Source organism: Mustela erminea, chromosome 19, assembly GCF_009829155.1.
Source record: "Mustela erminea isolate mMusErm1 chromosome 19, mMusErm1.Pri, whole genome shotgun sequence".
Taxonomy (NCBI): domain Eukaryota; kingdom Metazoa; phylum Chordata; class Mammalia; order Carnivora; family Mustelidae; genus Mustela; species Mustela erminea.
Window position 1 is genome coordinate 19,432,293 of NC_045632.1, and position 16,374 is coordinate 19,448,666.

General features: G+C 41.8%; 1 protein-coding gene across 4 annotated transcripts in view; it reads right to left on the reverse strand.

Annotated features, from left to right (window-relative positions):
- LSM14A (LSM14A mRNA processing body assembly factor) overlaps positions 1 to 15,100 on the reverse strand; it is a 56,067-nt gene extending 40,967 nt beyond the window's left edge. For 2 of the 4 annotated variants that reach the window (XM_032323473.1, XM_032323472.1), the window contains exon 1: positions 14,815 to 15,099. In XM_032323473.1, the coding sequence (XP_032179364.1) occupies positions 14,815 to 14,935 (121 nt within the window). In that variant the 5' untranslated portion in view covers positions 14,936 to 15,099. Of the gene's footprint in view, positions 1 to 14,814 lie in introns of all 4 variants that reach the window. The other 2 variants (XM_032323474.1, XM_032323475.1) reach the window with 2 other exon arrangements.
- Between the last annotated feature and the right edge of the window lie 1,274 nt (positions 15,101 to 16,374).

Genomic DNA, 16,374 nt, shown 5'->3' on the forward strand with positions numbered 1-16,374 from the left:
GGTCTGCTGGCAACATTTCTTCTTGCTCAGAGGAAGTCATTCTTTGCTCTATTAAGGCCTTCACCTGATTGGCTAAGACCCACGTATATCATGGAGAGTAATCTCAAGTCTACTGATTTAAAGAGTAATCTCATTCAAAAACCATCTTCACAGAAACATCCAGAATATCTGACCAAATATCTGGGCACTTGGCCCAGCCATGGAGACATAAAATTAACCATCACACATCTCTATTAGTAATACTTTCAGGTGGAAGTAACACATTATTCCTCTAAAAATGACACAGCATTCTGTCACACTGTCTATACCCTCCCCTTCCTAGAACTGAAAAATCTTCAGGAGAGGGGTGCCTGGGTGGCTCTGCCGCTTGAGCATCTGATCTCTGGTTTCAGTTCAGGTCATGATTTCATGGGTTGTGGGACTGAGCCCCACATCAGGCTCCCTGCTCAGCTGCGAGCCTACTTGAGGATTCTCTCCCTTTCCCTCTGCCCCTCCAGCCACTTGCTTTCTCTCCAATGAATAAATCTTTAAAAAAAAAAAAAGTCTTCAGGAGAAAAATCTGTATCTAAATAATTTTGCAACTCCCTCAGTACCTAACACTGTATCCTACATATTGCTCACATGTGCATATTTGTTGAATAAATTCCACAGCGGAAAAAGCTATTAAGTAAGCAACGTCCAAAATTACTGAATACTGTTCAATATCAACGGAATTGAATTAAATCATACAATACTTCTACCTAGAATAAAATGGGAGAATGACTGCATCAAAAAGAAAGACAGATCTGGATATCAACAGGATGGGAAAACAGAAAAAAAGCATTACTTAAAAAACAATAAATGCAAAAGCAATGAACCAGAAAAAAAAAGTGAGAAGTTGCACTTGGCATTTTTCTTCTCTTTCTGATATTTATCCGTAAGTACAGTTCTTTTGCACAACTAGTATCCTACACTAATTACTGCTGAAAGCATCTGAGATACTACATATTTGGAATGAACTGTTATATATGGCTTAATCATTTAAATATTAAGACTAGCTTTATAAAACTATCTCTTCTACGACGTAGGACCCATACACAGACCCTGATGGAAGGACAGTAGTAAGTACACTCGATGTTTTACTTGGGAGTGGGGGGGAAACAGGACTGCTTGTGAATCACATCAAAAACTGCCTCCACAAAGCTTTATTTCTCCACACACCTGCACTATCCTCTTTGGTCCCTTCTTCCCCCTCACTCACACTACTTTCTGTTAGGGAGTATTACTGCACTGAGTGAAAACATCTGTCTCTGGCCACTATCATCTTTTCCTGTACCCAATTATGTATCTGTCACCCCAGCAGACATCTCTACCAACCTTCTCTCTGCAATATTCTCAACCACCTCAGCACTGATCACACACCAACCACTGGCAATCCAAAGACAAAAGCCACCCTCACTCCAGAGTTCCCAATGTAGGTGACTTTCCTCTCATCATTCAGGCATTTTCTTTTTTTCTAAAGATTTTAATTATTTGTTTGAGAGAGAGCTAGAGAGAGGATGAGTGGGGTAAGGGGCAGAGGGAGAAGCAGGCTCTTTGCTGAGCAGGAAGTCCGATGTGGGACTTGATCTTGGGACTCCGGGATCATGACCTGAGCCGCAGACAGACACTTAACTGACTGAGCCACCCAGGTGCCCCTCACCTTTTAAATACTCATTACTTTGACTCTAAACGTTGAAGTAACCTCTGGTTTGCCTAAAAAGATCCAAAACCATCTTGTCCTTTTCGCTAGTACATTTCATCATCTTCACTCATTTTTTTCCCTCTTGCTTGCACTCAGGGGGGTAGAGACCTTATATTTCTTTTAATCTAAAGTCATCTCCCACAATTACAGATTTGAGACCTTGCTCAGTTAGTTAGCTTCTCTCATTTGCAACTTCACTTGCTTTCCCCATGCAAGATTCTTCCCCTTGAATTACTAATATTTGCAGATTTACTCTGACATATTTTTCCTAAACCATGAGAATGTCAGACTAAGCATAAGGGAGTAATGACTTGTGAGAGTAAGAATTTAGGGAGAGTGGTATGAGGAGAAATTGTATAACCAAAAAGCGATTCAAAAATTTAGACAGTGAGGCAGTAACTGCAGTACTGATGCAGTAAACAACAGTAATAATGCTAAACATATTTACCAGGACCCTTCTGAAACTGTAGATAAGATCCTGAAACATTTCTGTAAATCACAGGACTGCAAAAGAAAACTGAACTATACTCATCATTATTAATTTGAGAGAGTAAAATATCTTTAATACTGTCTTCAATTATCACAATTTTTCTATTAAATATTAAGTTGTACAAGTACACATTTTCCGACCCAGGTAAATTTTCAGAAAAAATAACGCTTTATGAGACCAACAAATAGTTACTTTGCTATGTAAAAGGGACATAAGGGGGAAAAGATGCTGATGTCTAGTTGTGAAACATAGTAGTAAGGCATGGTAAGCACAAGAAGAAAACAGAAAACAAAAAGACAACACAGAAGGTACACTTAGCATTTCCTGAATTGTGGGGTATCAGGGAAGGCTTTGTAGGGGTGATGATGCTCAAGCAGAACCAGGAAAAATACATCTAATGTCCCTTCTGATCCATTCCCAATTTTAGTTAATAAGAATCGCTGTTGTACCATCACTCAATTCTTCCCTGTTCCCAATCAACTTTTTAAAGGCTAACCCACTCTCCTGATTTCTCATGTATCTGTTCTTCCCTCTCTATTTTAACAAGTTTAGGCCTATATTTCCTCTTTCCCAAACTCTCAAAATACTTCAACTGACGTCACTGTTGTCAACCTCTCCTCTCACCTCCAATGTTTTTTGCACAATGCTGTAGCATAAACTTCCTAAAGATTGACTCTGACATGTTACCTTATCGGCTAAAAAACTTCCAATGGCTCTCAAAATCTACCAAGAAAATTCAGACTTCTTAGCCTGTCATTCAAGTGACAAACTGAATATATTAAGATAAATTTAGCAGTGGAAGTAAAATAAAAGGGGAGGGGAGAGTGCCTGAGCGCGCTATATGACACATTTTCACTGTCACTTAATGCCTTCCAGAGTTCTTAAATTTTTTCTTTCCACTGTGACTTCTTAAATCTGTTGCACTGCTCATTCTTCAACCACATTCATATAAGGAGTAGGGGAAGAGAACCCCAAAGGCATTTTATGAAAAGGCCTCAAATCTGAAGGAACCTGGATGATCTAAGGACCTGAATGAGAGCAACTGTGATCCCACCTTAAGTGAGCGCTAGGTATTTTGGGTCAGGATAAAAGTTTGGGGCTCTAGTTATTCCCTGGTAAGACTGCAAACTCCCTGTGACCTGGGACCAGATACTTCCTACTAGATATCCTCTTCATGTGGCTAACTGTAATTATCCGTCAGGCTGCATCTTAAATGCTGTGTTCTTTTCTATTTTTTTAAAGATTTTATTTATTTATTTGACAGAGATCACAAGTAGGCAGAGAGGAAGGCAGAGAGACAGAGGGGGAAGCAGGCTCCCAGCTGAGTAGAGAGCCTGATGTGGGGCTGGATCCCAGGACCTTGAGATCATGAACTGAGCCAAAGACAGAGGCTTAACCCGATGAGCCACCCAGGCACTCCTAAATGCTGTGTTCTTAAAAATCTTGTCTCGAGGGGCACCTGGGTGGCTCAGTGGGTTAAAGCCTCTGCCTTCGCCTCAGGTCATGATCCCGGGGTCCTGGGATCGAGTCCCGCATCGGGCTCTCTGCTCATAGGGGAGCCTGCTTCCTCCTTTCTCTCTGCCTGCCTCTCTGCCTACTTGTGATCTGTCAAATAAATAAACAAAAATCTTAAAAAAAAAAAAAATCTTGTCTCGACTGCTCTTTTGTTTCCTAGCACCTGGCATACTGTCTAGCATGTAGTCATAGAAGGTGCTTAGTAATTTTCCTGAATGAATAGCTTACTAAATAAGTACCAGGCAGATGTAAGCTTCTTATATGCCCCATTTGCTCCAAGCTGTTTTTAGTGTAGAGGTACCTCTGTTCTTAATGGTGTCCACGTTTTTCCAGACTCTATCCCACCCTCTCCAGAGAGTACCAGTGTTGGAGAAGAGCAGCTATCCAGCTGTGTGAAATGCAAAAAGGGATTTGGAAATCTGACCACCATTAAAACAATTTTTGAGTTAACCTTCCAGTTTTTAACCCCATCTTCAGTTCTCATTCCTTCATTCTTCTCATCAACTCATTACTTCATACTTCATTCTAGTTCCCACTGCAACTGGTAATGCCAATTGCTGAGCCTTTCAGAAGTCTGGGTGTGAATCAGGTTAGTTCTTGATATAACCCACTGTCTACTTAGGTTGTAGCTTTCTCAGCTCTTCTAAGTCATTTAAATTCACCCACTTGCTTTTCAAACTCCAAAATTTTGTTGCTCTTGTCTCCTTTCCAAATCTACCTTGTCCTTTATAGTTTTATGCTTAAAACAAAAAAAAGTCCTTGCATATAGTTTTAGTAGGATTTATCAACAGTAAATAAAAGTAAACCTTGTCCAATGCAGTATAAATTTAATCTTTATTCTTTAAGCTGCTTTCAGTTGTGCTTTCTTTCTTGTAGTTGGTTTTATATTTTAATCTCCCAAACTATAAAACCAAGATACAGAGATGAAAATAACAGAAAAAAAAAAAATAAACACACACACAATATTGCATTCAATAGGAATTCAAAACATGGGTGAGGAATGGAGGAAGAGAAACAAGACAGAAACTAATCTAAGAATTTATTAGGTTGAAGAGACTTGGGAGTCTTTGGATTTACAAGATTCACAGAGAACCACTCAGGAATCAGTGTGGTAACATTTCTGAACTCCAAGAACAAAGCTTCTGGAAAGAGAACTGACTAAGAACCAGATTGGCATCAGCAACGCTAGAATGTCAGAATACAACAAATCAATACCTTCAAAGTTTTATAGAAAAAGACTCTTGGGGTGCCTCAGTTAATTAAACATCCAAATCTTGGTTTCAGCTCAGATCACAATCTCATGGGTTATGGGACTGAGCCCTGCGCCAGGCTCCTGCCTCAGCAGTCTGCTTGAGGATAATTTACCTCTCGGCCCTCCCCACCACCCTTGCAAAAAGATAAATAAAAATAAAAATAAAAATAAAATCTGAATTTAGGATGATATAGTCAAGTAATTAAGAAAAACACAGGCTCACTAAAAAAAATTTGCCACCCACACATTCCATGTAGTTTTTTTTTTTTTTTAAATGCTAAAGATGCCCTCAAACACAACTGGGGGTAAAAAGAGAATTAAATAAGAGGTCAACATTGAAATACGTGGCCCTGAGTGTCTCTGAAAAGTCTGGTGAGAGATAATAAATCAAAGTAGAGCAGTAGAGGCAGTAAGAGATCAGATTTTGGATATATTTTGAAAATGAAGGTAACAGGATCAGAAACGCATATGAAGTGTGAGAAGAACAGAAGAATTAAAGACGACTCAAAGGTTTCTGGTCTTACCAACTAAAAGGATGAACTGTCAATTCAATCAGATGGAGAAACAGTATGTGAGAAATAGGTATGTGGACATTTCTCCAGGTGTGTTAAGGAGGCAACTGGGCATACAAGTGAGGAGGTCCAGGCTGGAGACAGGAGTCACTAATGTACAGAGAGTATTCAAAGTCAGGAACTGTAAGAGATTATCAAGAGAAAAGTGCAATGGTAAAATAAAGTATATCAAGAAGTCTGTCACCTGTGCAAATAAAAACCTAAATAAACTAGGTTCAAAAAATAATTTAAGTTAAGTGGTGTGGATAATTCCTTCAAGGAATTTTGGTGTAAAGGGAAGGACAGAAATGGGGTGATAGTGGGGTGCCTGGGTGGCTCAGTGGGTTAAAGCCTCTGCCTTCGGCTCAGGTCATGATCTCAGGGTCCTGGAATAGAGCCCTGCATCGGGTTCTCTGCTCAGTGGGGAGCCTGCTTCCCTTCCTCTCTCTCTGCCTGCTTGTGATCTCTGTCAAATCAATCAATCAATCAATCAATCAATATCTTTAAGAAATGGGGTGATAGAGGAAACAGTTAAGAGTCGTAGTGTTTTCTTGTTGCTGTTTTTTAAGATGGGTGAGTTAGCATCAGATCGCAGACAGGAAAGATCTAGGAGAGAAGGAAAATTGAATTTACAGGAAGAGAGTAGAGAATTGCTAAAGCAATGACCTCAAATCAAGAGGGGATGGAATTTACATAAGGGGAAGGGTGGTCTGACAGAGAAGAACACTTTCTCTACACTGACCACTGGAAAAGTGAAAGTGTAGAGCACAGATGTGAGTAACTGGATATATGTGGGATTGGAGGATGAGTTCATCAAAATTCTCTTCTGCTTGCTGTTCTTTCCTCAAATAGGAAGCAAGGTTCACAGACTGAAAGTGAAGATGGGTAGGAGGTATTGGAGGTCTGAGGAAAACAGAAGGAATGAAAGAGTCATGCAAAAAAATGGAACAAGGAGACTATGGAAATACAGTATGACTGCAGGGAAGTAACCAAGAGTGATGAGGTTAGTGAATGTGAATTTAGAGTGAAACTGGTCAGCATGTCTGTGTTGATATAATCAGGACTGTGGTTTCTCTAAGCTTGTACAAGAAAGCGGGAGGAGGCAGGAGGCTGAGTTTATGCTAAATATTGATGGTAACTGCTCTTGGATTTTAAACAGGATAAAGAGGGAAGTAAAGCCCTGAGGGGTATGTGGGACAGTGAAGGGTAGTAAGTTCAACAGACATACTGTACTTACAGTAGGTCTGAATGACTTACGGAGTTCAGGTGCTAGAGAAGACAGAGATGGAGATGGCGGCTGGAAATAAAATGAGATAGTTATACTCTCTTAAGCACCTACAATAAACCAGGCACTTTTTTTTTTTTTTTTAAATTTTGAGTCACTTAAAAAAAAAAAAAAAAGATTTTTAAAATTTATTTATTTATCAGAGACAGAGAGAGAGAGAGAGAGAGCAAGCGCACAAGCAGGCAAGGTGGCAGGCAGAGGCAGAGAGAGAAGCAGGCTCCCTGCCAAGCAAGGAGCCTGATGTGGGACTCGATCCTAGGACCCCGGGATCACGACCTGAGCTGAAAGCAGCGGCTTAATCCACTGAGCCACCCAGGAGTCCCAACTTTTTTTTTTTTTTTTAAGACTTTATTTATTTGACAGACAGAAATCACAAGTAGGCAGAGAGGCAGGCAGAGAGAGGGGAAAGCAGGCTCCCTGGGGAATAGAATGCCTGATGCGGGGCTCGATCCCAGGACCCTGAGATCATGACCAGCACTGAAGGCAGAGGCTTAACCCAGGGTGGCTTAACCCCTGGGTGGAGCCACCCAGGCGCCCCAATAAACCAGGCACTTTTGATACTACCTCATTTACTCTCAGAATAAATGATGGGTACTATTATGTATATTTAAAAGAACAAGTTAAAGCTAGGATTAAATAAATTGTCCAAGGCCAAAGAGCTACTAAGCATTCCAACTGGGCTTTTTGGTCACATTTTCTTTGAGAAATAAATACCCCACAAAACTAGAATAAGAGGGGTGTCTAGGTGGCTCAGTTGGTTAAGTGTTGGGACTCTTGATTTCAGCTCAGGTCACGATCTCAGGTTGTGAAATTGAGCCCCACAAGGAGTCTGCTTGAGATTCCACTCTCTCTCATCCTCCCTCTCCCTCTGCCCCGCCCAAATAAATAAATAAATCTTAAAAAAAAAAAAATCCAAAAAACCAAAACTAGAATAAGATCCCTGTGAATAAAATATTTTGCAAACTTACACATCATCCATTAAAAATTAAGATTAAAATTAAATTAAAATTAAACTTAAAACTTACTTCAATGATATCTAGATTTTAATACAGCTAATTAAAATATTACTTCAGGGGTGCCTGGGTGGGTCAGTCAGTTAATTGTTGGACTCGATTTCTGCTCATTATCGCAGGACTATGAGATGAAGCCCTGTGGTTGGGCTCCAGGAGCGTAGAACCAGCTTAAAATTCTCTTTCCCTCGCCCTCTGCCCATCCCCCCAAGTGCGCATGCACGCACAAATGTGTGTCTAAAAAAATAAACTGTATTAATGTAAAGCACCACAGAGAAATAAGAAGGTAAACTGTTTCTGTAGAGGGCATCTTCTACCATGGAGCAGTAAACTCAGGTTAAGTCATCTGCAGTTACTAGTAGTATTACTGTGGCACTGAGTTAAACACTACGAAACCCTTGCTATGTGTCAAGCACAGATAAGATTTCTTTACTCTTCCTATTTCTTTCCTTCTATTATTATTTTCTTCAGGCTTTTTACTGTTTTCTCTACTTTTTTTTTTAATTAAGATTTTTATTTATTTGACAGAGAGAGATCACAAGTAGGCAAAGAGGCAGGCAGAGAAGGGTGGGGAGAAGCAAGCTCCCTGCTGAGCAGAGAGTCCGATGTGGGCTCTATCCCAAGACCCTGGGACATGACTTGAGCCAAAGGCAGAGGCTTTAAACCACTGAGCCACCCAGGCGCCCCTGCTTTCTCTACTTCTTACTCAGAAAGCCACAGTTTATCTTACTCCTCTCAAAGATGCAGTTAGTTTCTGACATTGACTTCAGAATCCCAAATTACTAAGTATTTCTGTGGACTGCATAGCAACAATAAACTGTTTCCAAGGCTCAAGTTCTGGCAACCTCACTAAACCAAAAGAAACTGCAGCCTGAAAAGTTACTAGATCTTTGGACATTCTAGGTAGTGATTTTGTGAACTGCTGGATTAGGTCCCCAACTCATGTGAGAATGCAAGAAATCAATACAGCACTTTCCAGGCATTTCATCCATCCTACAGAGCTCTCCTCCTCACTCAATGGAGTTTATGAGTATGTGGCTAATTAACAATCAAGAAGTGGCTACGGTATAAAAATGGGCAGGACTTAGCAGATGATCTAAGTAATAAGTAATTTAGTACTAAGTTACTTTATGTAATTTAAGTAACTAATCCATTACCAGCTTTGATATTCTCCTACCAATGCCTTGATTTTAAGGACAAATCATTTTAAAAGCACCCGACTTATTAATCATTCTTCTTTACAAATACTTTCCTAATGCAGTGGCAACCTGGTTTTCATTTGAGTGGTGTATTACCCAGATATAGCTAACATAATGTAGATGAAATAAGAATTTCATTCATTTTAGCCCATTTTATTTAAGTATTATAAAAATCTACAAACATAACACTTATGGGAAATATGTACTTTCTCCAACTTTGAAATTCCCATAATAAGAAATCTTCAATAACTACAACTATCCTTTCATTTATTCAAATATTTACCAGGGGCTTGCACTGTTCTAGGCACCAAGGGTAGAGCAATGAACGAGACAAAACTCCGCATTTGTTAAACTTCCATTCTTCGCAATCTCTTCGTATCCAGTCTCTAGTATGTGCTTGGGCATCATATGCACAGACACAGGTTTGAATATACAGTAATTGGAAATATTCTACAAACTATTCATGCGTGCCACCACTTTTCAATTCACTCGAACATCTGGAACTAATTCTTCCCTTCAATTTTAAATGAAAATTATAACTGAGCTTGAGTCACAAGGTAAAAACTCCATCTCCCTAACAATGTCAATTTTGTCATAAGATTTTATCCTCCTGTATTTCTAGTCTCCAAAAGCTCTCACTGTGGGGACAGGGTGAGGGGCAATACCTTAGGCATTTCAATTTTAAAGAGATATATAATTGTGAACATGGAAAGTACTATTTGGAGATTCCCCCAAGAGATTTCTACAAGATTAATAACCTAAAATGCTAAATAATTTCCATTTATTCATTAAATAAACATTCATTCTCCCAGGAACTGAGACTTTATGGAGGGAAGGAAGGTGACAAACTTATGCAAATAAGCAAAAAAGATGATGTGCAGGTCACAATCAGGAAGAAAATAAACTCAGAGCTGTGACAAAGACTCCAAGAGACAAACTACAGACCAAATGATCTATTAACATACTTAACAGACTGACATCAGTCTTTCTAGGTTGCCTTTAAGACTCCTTGACATTCATAAGAAGATTCTGTGTATCAAAGCTCATGAAACTTAACTTCAATATTACCTTTACAGAGCTAGAGCTAGTCTGTGAAATCTCTAGCAGAAAATAAAGGACATTACCCAGTTAGTTACTACCCCTGGGCTTTTGATTATATTTAGTGTGATCATACAATTTATTACCCGAACTGGAACACTTTCAAGAGCGAGAAGGGATGATTTAGTTTTATTTTTTTAAGGTTTTGTTTATTTATTTTTAAAGATTTTATTTATTTATGTGTGAGACAGAGAGAGTGAGAGATCATGTACAAGAGCACAAGCACAGAGAAGAGGGAGAGCAGGCTCCCTGCAGAGCAGAGAGCCCATATGGGACTTGATCCCCTGACCTGCGTCAAAGGCAAGCGCTTAACCAACTGAGCCACCCAGGCGCCTGAAAAGGAGTGTTTTAATAATTATGCCAGAACAACAGGCACAAACAAGGACCTTCCACCAGGGCAAACCAGGCCATTTAGTCACCGTAACTACAGAACACATCTAATATAACTAATCCAAAATTTTAAGAGCATTGTATAGTTCCACATGAATTTAAATTATAAGTAACATCCAAGTAAAGGACCTGTTTTAACCTGGATCATGTAAACCAAGTGAATCCCTTACTAAATTTAAGTGAAAGGGCAAAACAGAAGTTCTGAAAAAGTAATCTAAGTATCTTTATGACCTTGGGGTAGGGAAAAATTCCTTAAAAAGGAAGAAAGGGGGGCGCCTGGGTGGCTCAGTGGTTAAGGCCTCTGCCTTCAGCTCAGGTCATGATCCCAGAGTCCTGGGATGGAGCCTCACATCGGGCTCTCTGCTTAGCGGGGAGCCTGCTTCCTCCTCCTCCCTCTCTCTCTCTGCCTGCCTCTCTGCCCACTTGTGATCTGTCAAATAAATAAAAATCTTTTTTTTTTTCAAAGATTTTATTTATTTTATTTGACAGACAGAGATTACAAGTAGGCAGAGAGGCAGGCAGAGAGAGAGGAAGGGAAGCAGGCTCCCTGCTGAGCAGAGAGCCCGATGCGGGACTCGATCCCAGGACCCTGAGATCATGACCTGAGCCGAAGGCAGTGGCTTAACCACTGAGCCACCCAGGCGCCCCCAAATAAATAAAAATCTTAAAAAAAAAAAGAAGGAATGAAGGAAGGAAGAAAGAAAGAAGAAAGAAACACTAGCCATAAATAAAAAAGTAATAAACATGTCTTCTTTAAAACGAATTTATGTTCACCAAAAGAAACCATTAAATGGGGGCCCCTGGGTGGCTCAGTGGATTAAAGCTTCTGCCTTCGGCTCAGGTCATGATCCCAGGGTCCTGGGATCCAGCCCCACATCAGGCTCTCTGCCTGGTGAGGGAACCTGCCTCCTCCTCTCTCTCTGCCTACTTGTGATCTCTGTCTGTTAAATAAATAAATAAATAATCTTAAAAACAACAACAACAAACACAAAAACAAAAAACCATTAAATGGGAAAAGGTATTTGCAACAGATATACCCAGCAAAGGATTTGTACTCAGAATACTGAACACTAGAAAAAGACCTGCATTTCAGTACTAAAATGAGCAAAAGATTTCAAAGGCATTTCATGAGATGAAATCCAAATGACTAGGATATGAAAAAGTGTTCAGCTCATTAGTAATCAGGAAGATTAAAGTCAGGTACACTCATACTCACCAGACTGGACAGAATTTAAATATCTGGTACTAAATATTATTGTTGGTAAGGGATGTGGAACTAGAATTCTCATATATTAGTAACTGAAATAAAAACTAGTAAACAACAACAAAAGTGCTTAGCATTACCTAATAAAGACACACATTCCCCATGACCCTGCAATTCAAGTACACACCCTTAAGAAAAGTACACAAACAGGCATCAGCGCACTTAAAAACAAATGTTCACAAAGGCATTGTTCATAATAGCAAAAATTGTAAACAATTTAAACATTAACTGTAGAACATAAAAAATGAATGCAGAATAAGCTTGTTATATTCCTGATGAAATCCCACGCCACAACAAAACAAAATCAAATATATATACAAGACGATCCATTTATATAAAGTTCAAAAAGGACAAACATAAACTCTATTATTCAGGGATGTAAACTTCAGTGATAAGACTATAAATGTTAGAATAATGTTCATATCCAGCTTAAGTGGGTAGTTGTGATGATGGGAAAATGCAGGGGGAAGATTCTGGGATGCTGGCAACAGTCTGCCTTGCCCTCTGTGGTCCTTACAAGGATCTTTGTTTAAAAATATTCCATTTTTATCTATGTATCTTTTCAACGTGTGAGGTAATTTCACAATAAAAGGTGGGAAAAATACCCTCTTCCCAGAGAGGGGAAAAAAATTAACATCCAAAAGAGAATTCTAAGAATGTCATTTGAAGAGATTAACTCAACTGATAGTTCACAAAGATAACAGGGATCTCTAAATATAAATACATACTGTGTTCTAAACCGCACAAACAAACTTTCTGGCTTGAATCAGTTCAACTGCTTCATCATCCAAATTTTAAAAAAGGTGGAATATCAAATATCACATTACTTCACATGTCATAAATTCTAAACTTTTAAGACCAAACACTCCACTTCTTTTTTTTTTTTTTTTTAAAGATTTATTTATTTATTTATTTGACAGAGAGAGAGAGATCACAAGCAGGCAGAGAGGCAGGCAGAGAGATAGAGAGGAGGAAGCAGGCTCCCTGCTGAGCAGAGAGCCCGATGCAGGCCTCGATCCCAGGACCCTGAGATCATGACCTGAGCCGAAGGCAGCGGCTTAACCCACTGAGCCACCCAGGCGCCCCCAAACACTCCACTTCTATTTGAAGTGCCCAGTGTTGACAGGATAGCTTTATTGGAGATATAGATTAGATACTTCTATGTAGAATAAGCTACCAAAATTTGGTAACTTCAGTTTTTGCAAATACAATTGAATTCCCAAATCTCTGTTAATATTAAATAACTCCTCCTGCTTAACAAAAAACATGTATTATATATGGGGGATTAATTATCAAAGCCATAAGTACAGACAAATCAGTGATTTAAAAACATCTTTTCATTGCTGTTCCCGTATTTATCAAGTCAGGATACAAGGAACAAATTGGCATATGAACTGAACTATTACAGACTAATAAAATTGCAGTTAATATTAACTCTAGAAGCCGAAATGGATTTTTTTAAAATGTGGGTCATTAACAATATAGACTTTTTGTTTTCTTGAATAAAAGAATATATCCAAAGGCTTTTAAAAAACTGAAGTTAATACATCAGAAATCTTAAGAATGTTTGTAGTTTTTTTTCATTGTGAGAAGTAAAAGCACAGTCAACTCAAACTCTAAACTGGCAAGACACCTAAAAATTCAGATTACGGAAAACAATGCTTTTTAAAAAGTTATTAAACAACTTTAATGAAAAATACTGTATGTGGTTCTCACCAAGAGCTTTAGAAAGCCTTTTTGATAATTTCATAAAGCCATTAAAAACTAAGACACTACACAGCTAAAGACCCATGGGTTGGGAGTGGAAAAGAAGTGAAGATTAAAAAAAAAAAAAAAGACTTAAGACTCCTTACCTCAGGTATAAAATTTGTCCCAACACGAGTGTTATTAAAAAGGACACCAAAAGTGTCACTAGTGTGACATTTTAGTGTGACATACTGTGAAATGACTCTCCTACTAGCTACAGATTAAGTTTTTCTTCTTTTTACAGATTTAGAAAATTTCTTCCTAGCCCTGGACCTCTGTCTCTCCCACGGAGTGCATCCCATAACGCCACGAGATGTCCTGGAAAGCTACCTTAATTATCTCGCTACCCTCTTCTAAGGATTCCAAACTTGTGAGATTTGCTTTAAGAGCAGGAGCTCAAGTTTATTTTCTTCCTGGTTTTCTGGCGGAGCGAAGGCCCAGCACGTGTGAACGGAAACAAAACCCACTCAAGACTGGGCGACGCTTAACCGAAATACTACGGGTACGACACTTTCCTCCTCAGTGCCCCGGCCTCGCCATCCCAGGGAGCCTTCACAGGGACCGGTCAGAGCCCACGGACCACTCAGATCCGCCTTCGGAACAAGGGTCCTGGGTCAAGCTTCAACCCTCCTCCCCACCGGCTTTCCAGAAACAAGGGTCGAGGCGAGAAGCGCAAGCATTTGTAAAGAGATGGTTGCACAACAGCCTCAGAGAAGAAGGATTCCGGTTTAACAGGTAAACAAGACCGCGTAGGGGACAAGTGGGATGCGATCTGCTCGACGGTACCGGTGGCAGCTGGAGACGGTCTGCGTCGCCGAGCAAACCCAAAGTTTCGGCACATTACTTACAGTTCACCTGATGAATACCGGAACGAACCGAAATTAAGAACGTGAGAAAATAGGTCCCTCCGAATCAACAAATCGCACGAAACTCAAGCTAGGCGGAGAAATTCTTTGAATACTCAGAATCTGTTTTGTGGCAAGACGACAGAACCCCCGAATTTCGGAGTTGGAAGACACGTCTCTCCGTGTTCTCCGGCCCGTTCTCGGACTTCAGGGCCGCCCCGCCCGCCCCGCTCTCGGTCCTGTAGTTCCCGGATTGAAGGCGCGGACCTTCGGGGTGGAAGCCAGGAAGCCCGGGGGAGGCCGCGGCCCGGCCCGCGACGCCCGGGCCCGGAGGGAGGGAAGGGAGCGGCCTCCGGGAGGACCACGGAGGAGGCAAAGAGGGAGCGAGGAGGCCGCGGGCCGAGAGCCGGGCGCAGCACCCCACCCCGAGGCCCGCCCCGGCGTACCTTTGGCGAGGGCTACGGTGGAGTTCTCGGTGTCGATGGTGTAGAGGATGCCCTCGTAGCGGATCTCCGCCTTGGAGATAAGGCTGATCTTGCTGCCGATGTAAGGGGTGCCCCCGCTCATGGCGCCGCCGCCGCCGCCGCTCCGGGCCGCTCGCAGAGAGGCAGATCCCACGCCGCTGTCGCCGCTCCACAAGCCCGCTCGCTCCGTCGGCGCCTACAGCAGCCGCCTCAGACCCAACATGGCGGCGGCGCCGGCTCCGCTACCCTCCCCCAGCCTCCCGCCCTCAAGCCGCGGCGCGGCGGCGGCGGCGGCGGCAGCGGCGGCGGCGCGAGGCATGCTGGGCCGGTGAGGCCGCGCTCTCGCGAGACTCCGCCGGGTGCGGGCGGCTCAGCCTTCTCCCGCGGTCTCGGTAGTCCCGGAGGCGCTGCTTGGCCTACTCCGGGGCAGCGGTGCTCGCGCGGCTTGAGAGACGATTCAGGGAGAGGCGAAGTACCTCGTGGCGCCAGGACACGGTGGGCTAGAGTGGAGGCGCGCGCGGCCCTCTTGACCACCCCTGCGGCTGCCTCCATTTCCAGACCCGTCGTATCTTGTCCGTCGTCCTGTGTCCGCTAATGTGGGTCTCGCAGCCTGCAAAATGGCCCATCCGCCTCCAGACTCGTGGCAAGCCCCTTTAAGACGTCGTCCTTTCCCCCTTTGAGGCTACTGTGTCCTCTTGAAGCTCTCAAGGACCATGACAGCCTCCCATTACCCAACCAACACCCCCCCCCCCCAACTCCCCTTCGCAGCTGCTGGAGCTGGGACTCTGTCCAACACTTTCAGATGGTCTCATCTAGGCTCGTGGCTTTCAATGCCACCACACAGACCAATCCCAAGCATTCGTCTGCTGCTTTGATCAATTCTGTGAACTCTGGATTTGTATAAGCCATAGTCTACTCAACCTCTCTGGTTGGATGTCTAATCAGCATGTAATTAACTTTGTGTCTCCAAAACAATGTTCGCGATTTTCCCTCTAAAATTAACCTTTGCCCACTATTCACCACTGGGGTAACTGCTACCATTTATTCAACTGTTCATCTTTTGAGTCATCCTTGACTTACCTCTCACCCGGAAATCTGTTCTGATTGCAAATCCTGTCCTTTCCATCTATAAACTATAACCTGAATCTGATCACTTCTCACCATCTCTATTCCTACCCCTGTACAACAAACCCTACTTACCCTGCCCGGGGTTACTACAGTTCCCTCCTAAAAGGACCCTCTACCTCTGTTCTTGCCCCAAGTGGTAATTCTCCACACAACAGCCCTCGGGATCTTGCCAAAATCTAAGTCAGATCACGTCCTTCCTCTCTACTCAATACTCCTCTCCCCGGTGATTCTTTGTCACCCAGAGTGAAAGCTAGACTCCTTATTTAAGCTTATAAAAACATATATGATTGAGCCCCTTGTTGCCTCATTAGCCGCCCTTTCTTTACCAAGAACTTTAGCACTTTATTCAGATCTCAGATGTGATTTCCAGAGATGACTTTCCCTATTGTCTTGATTAAAATAGGACACCTGCAT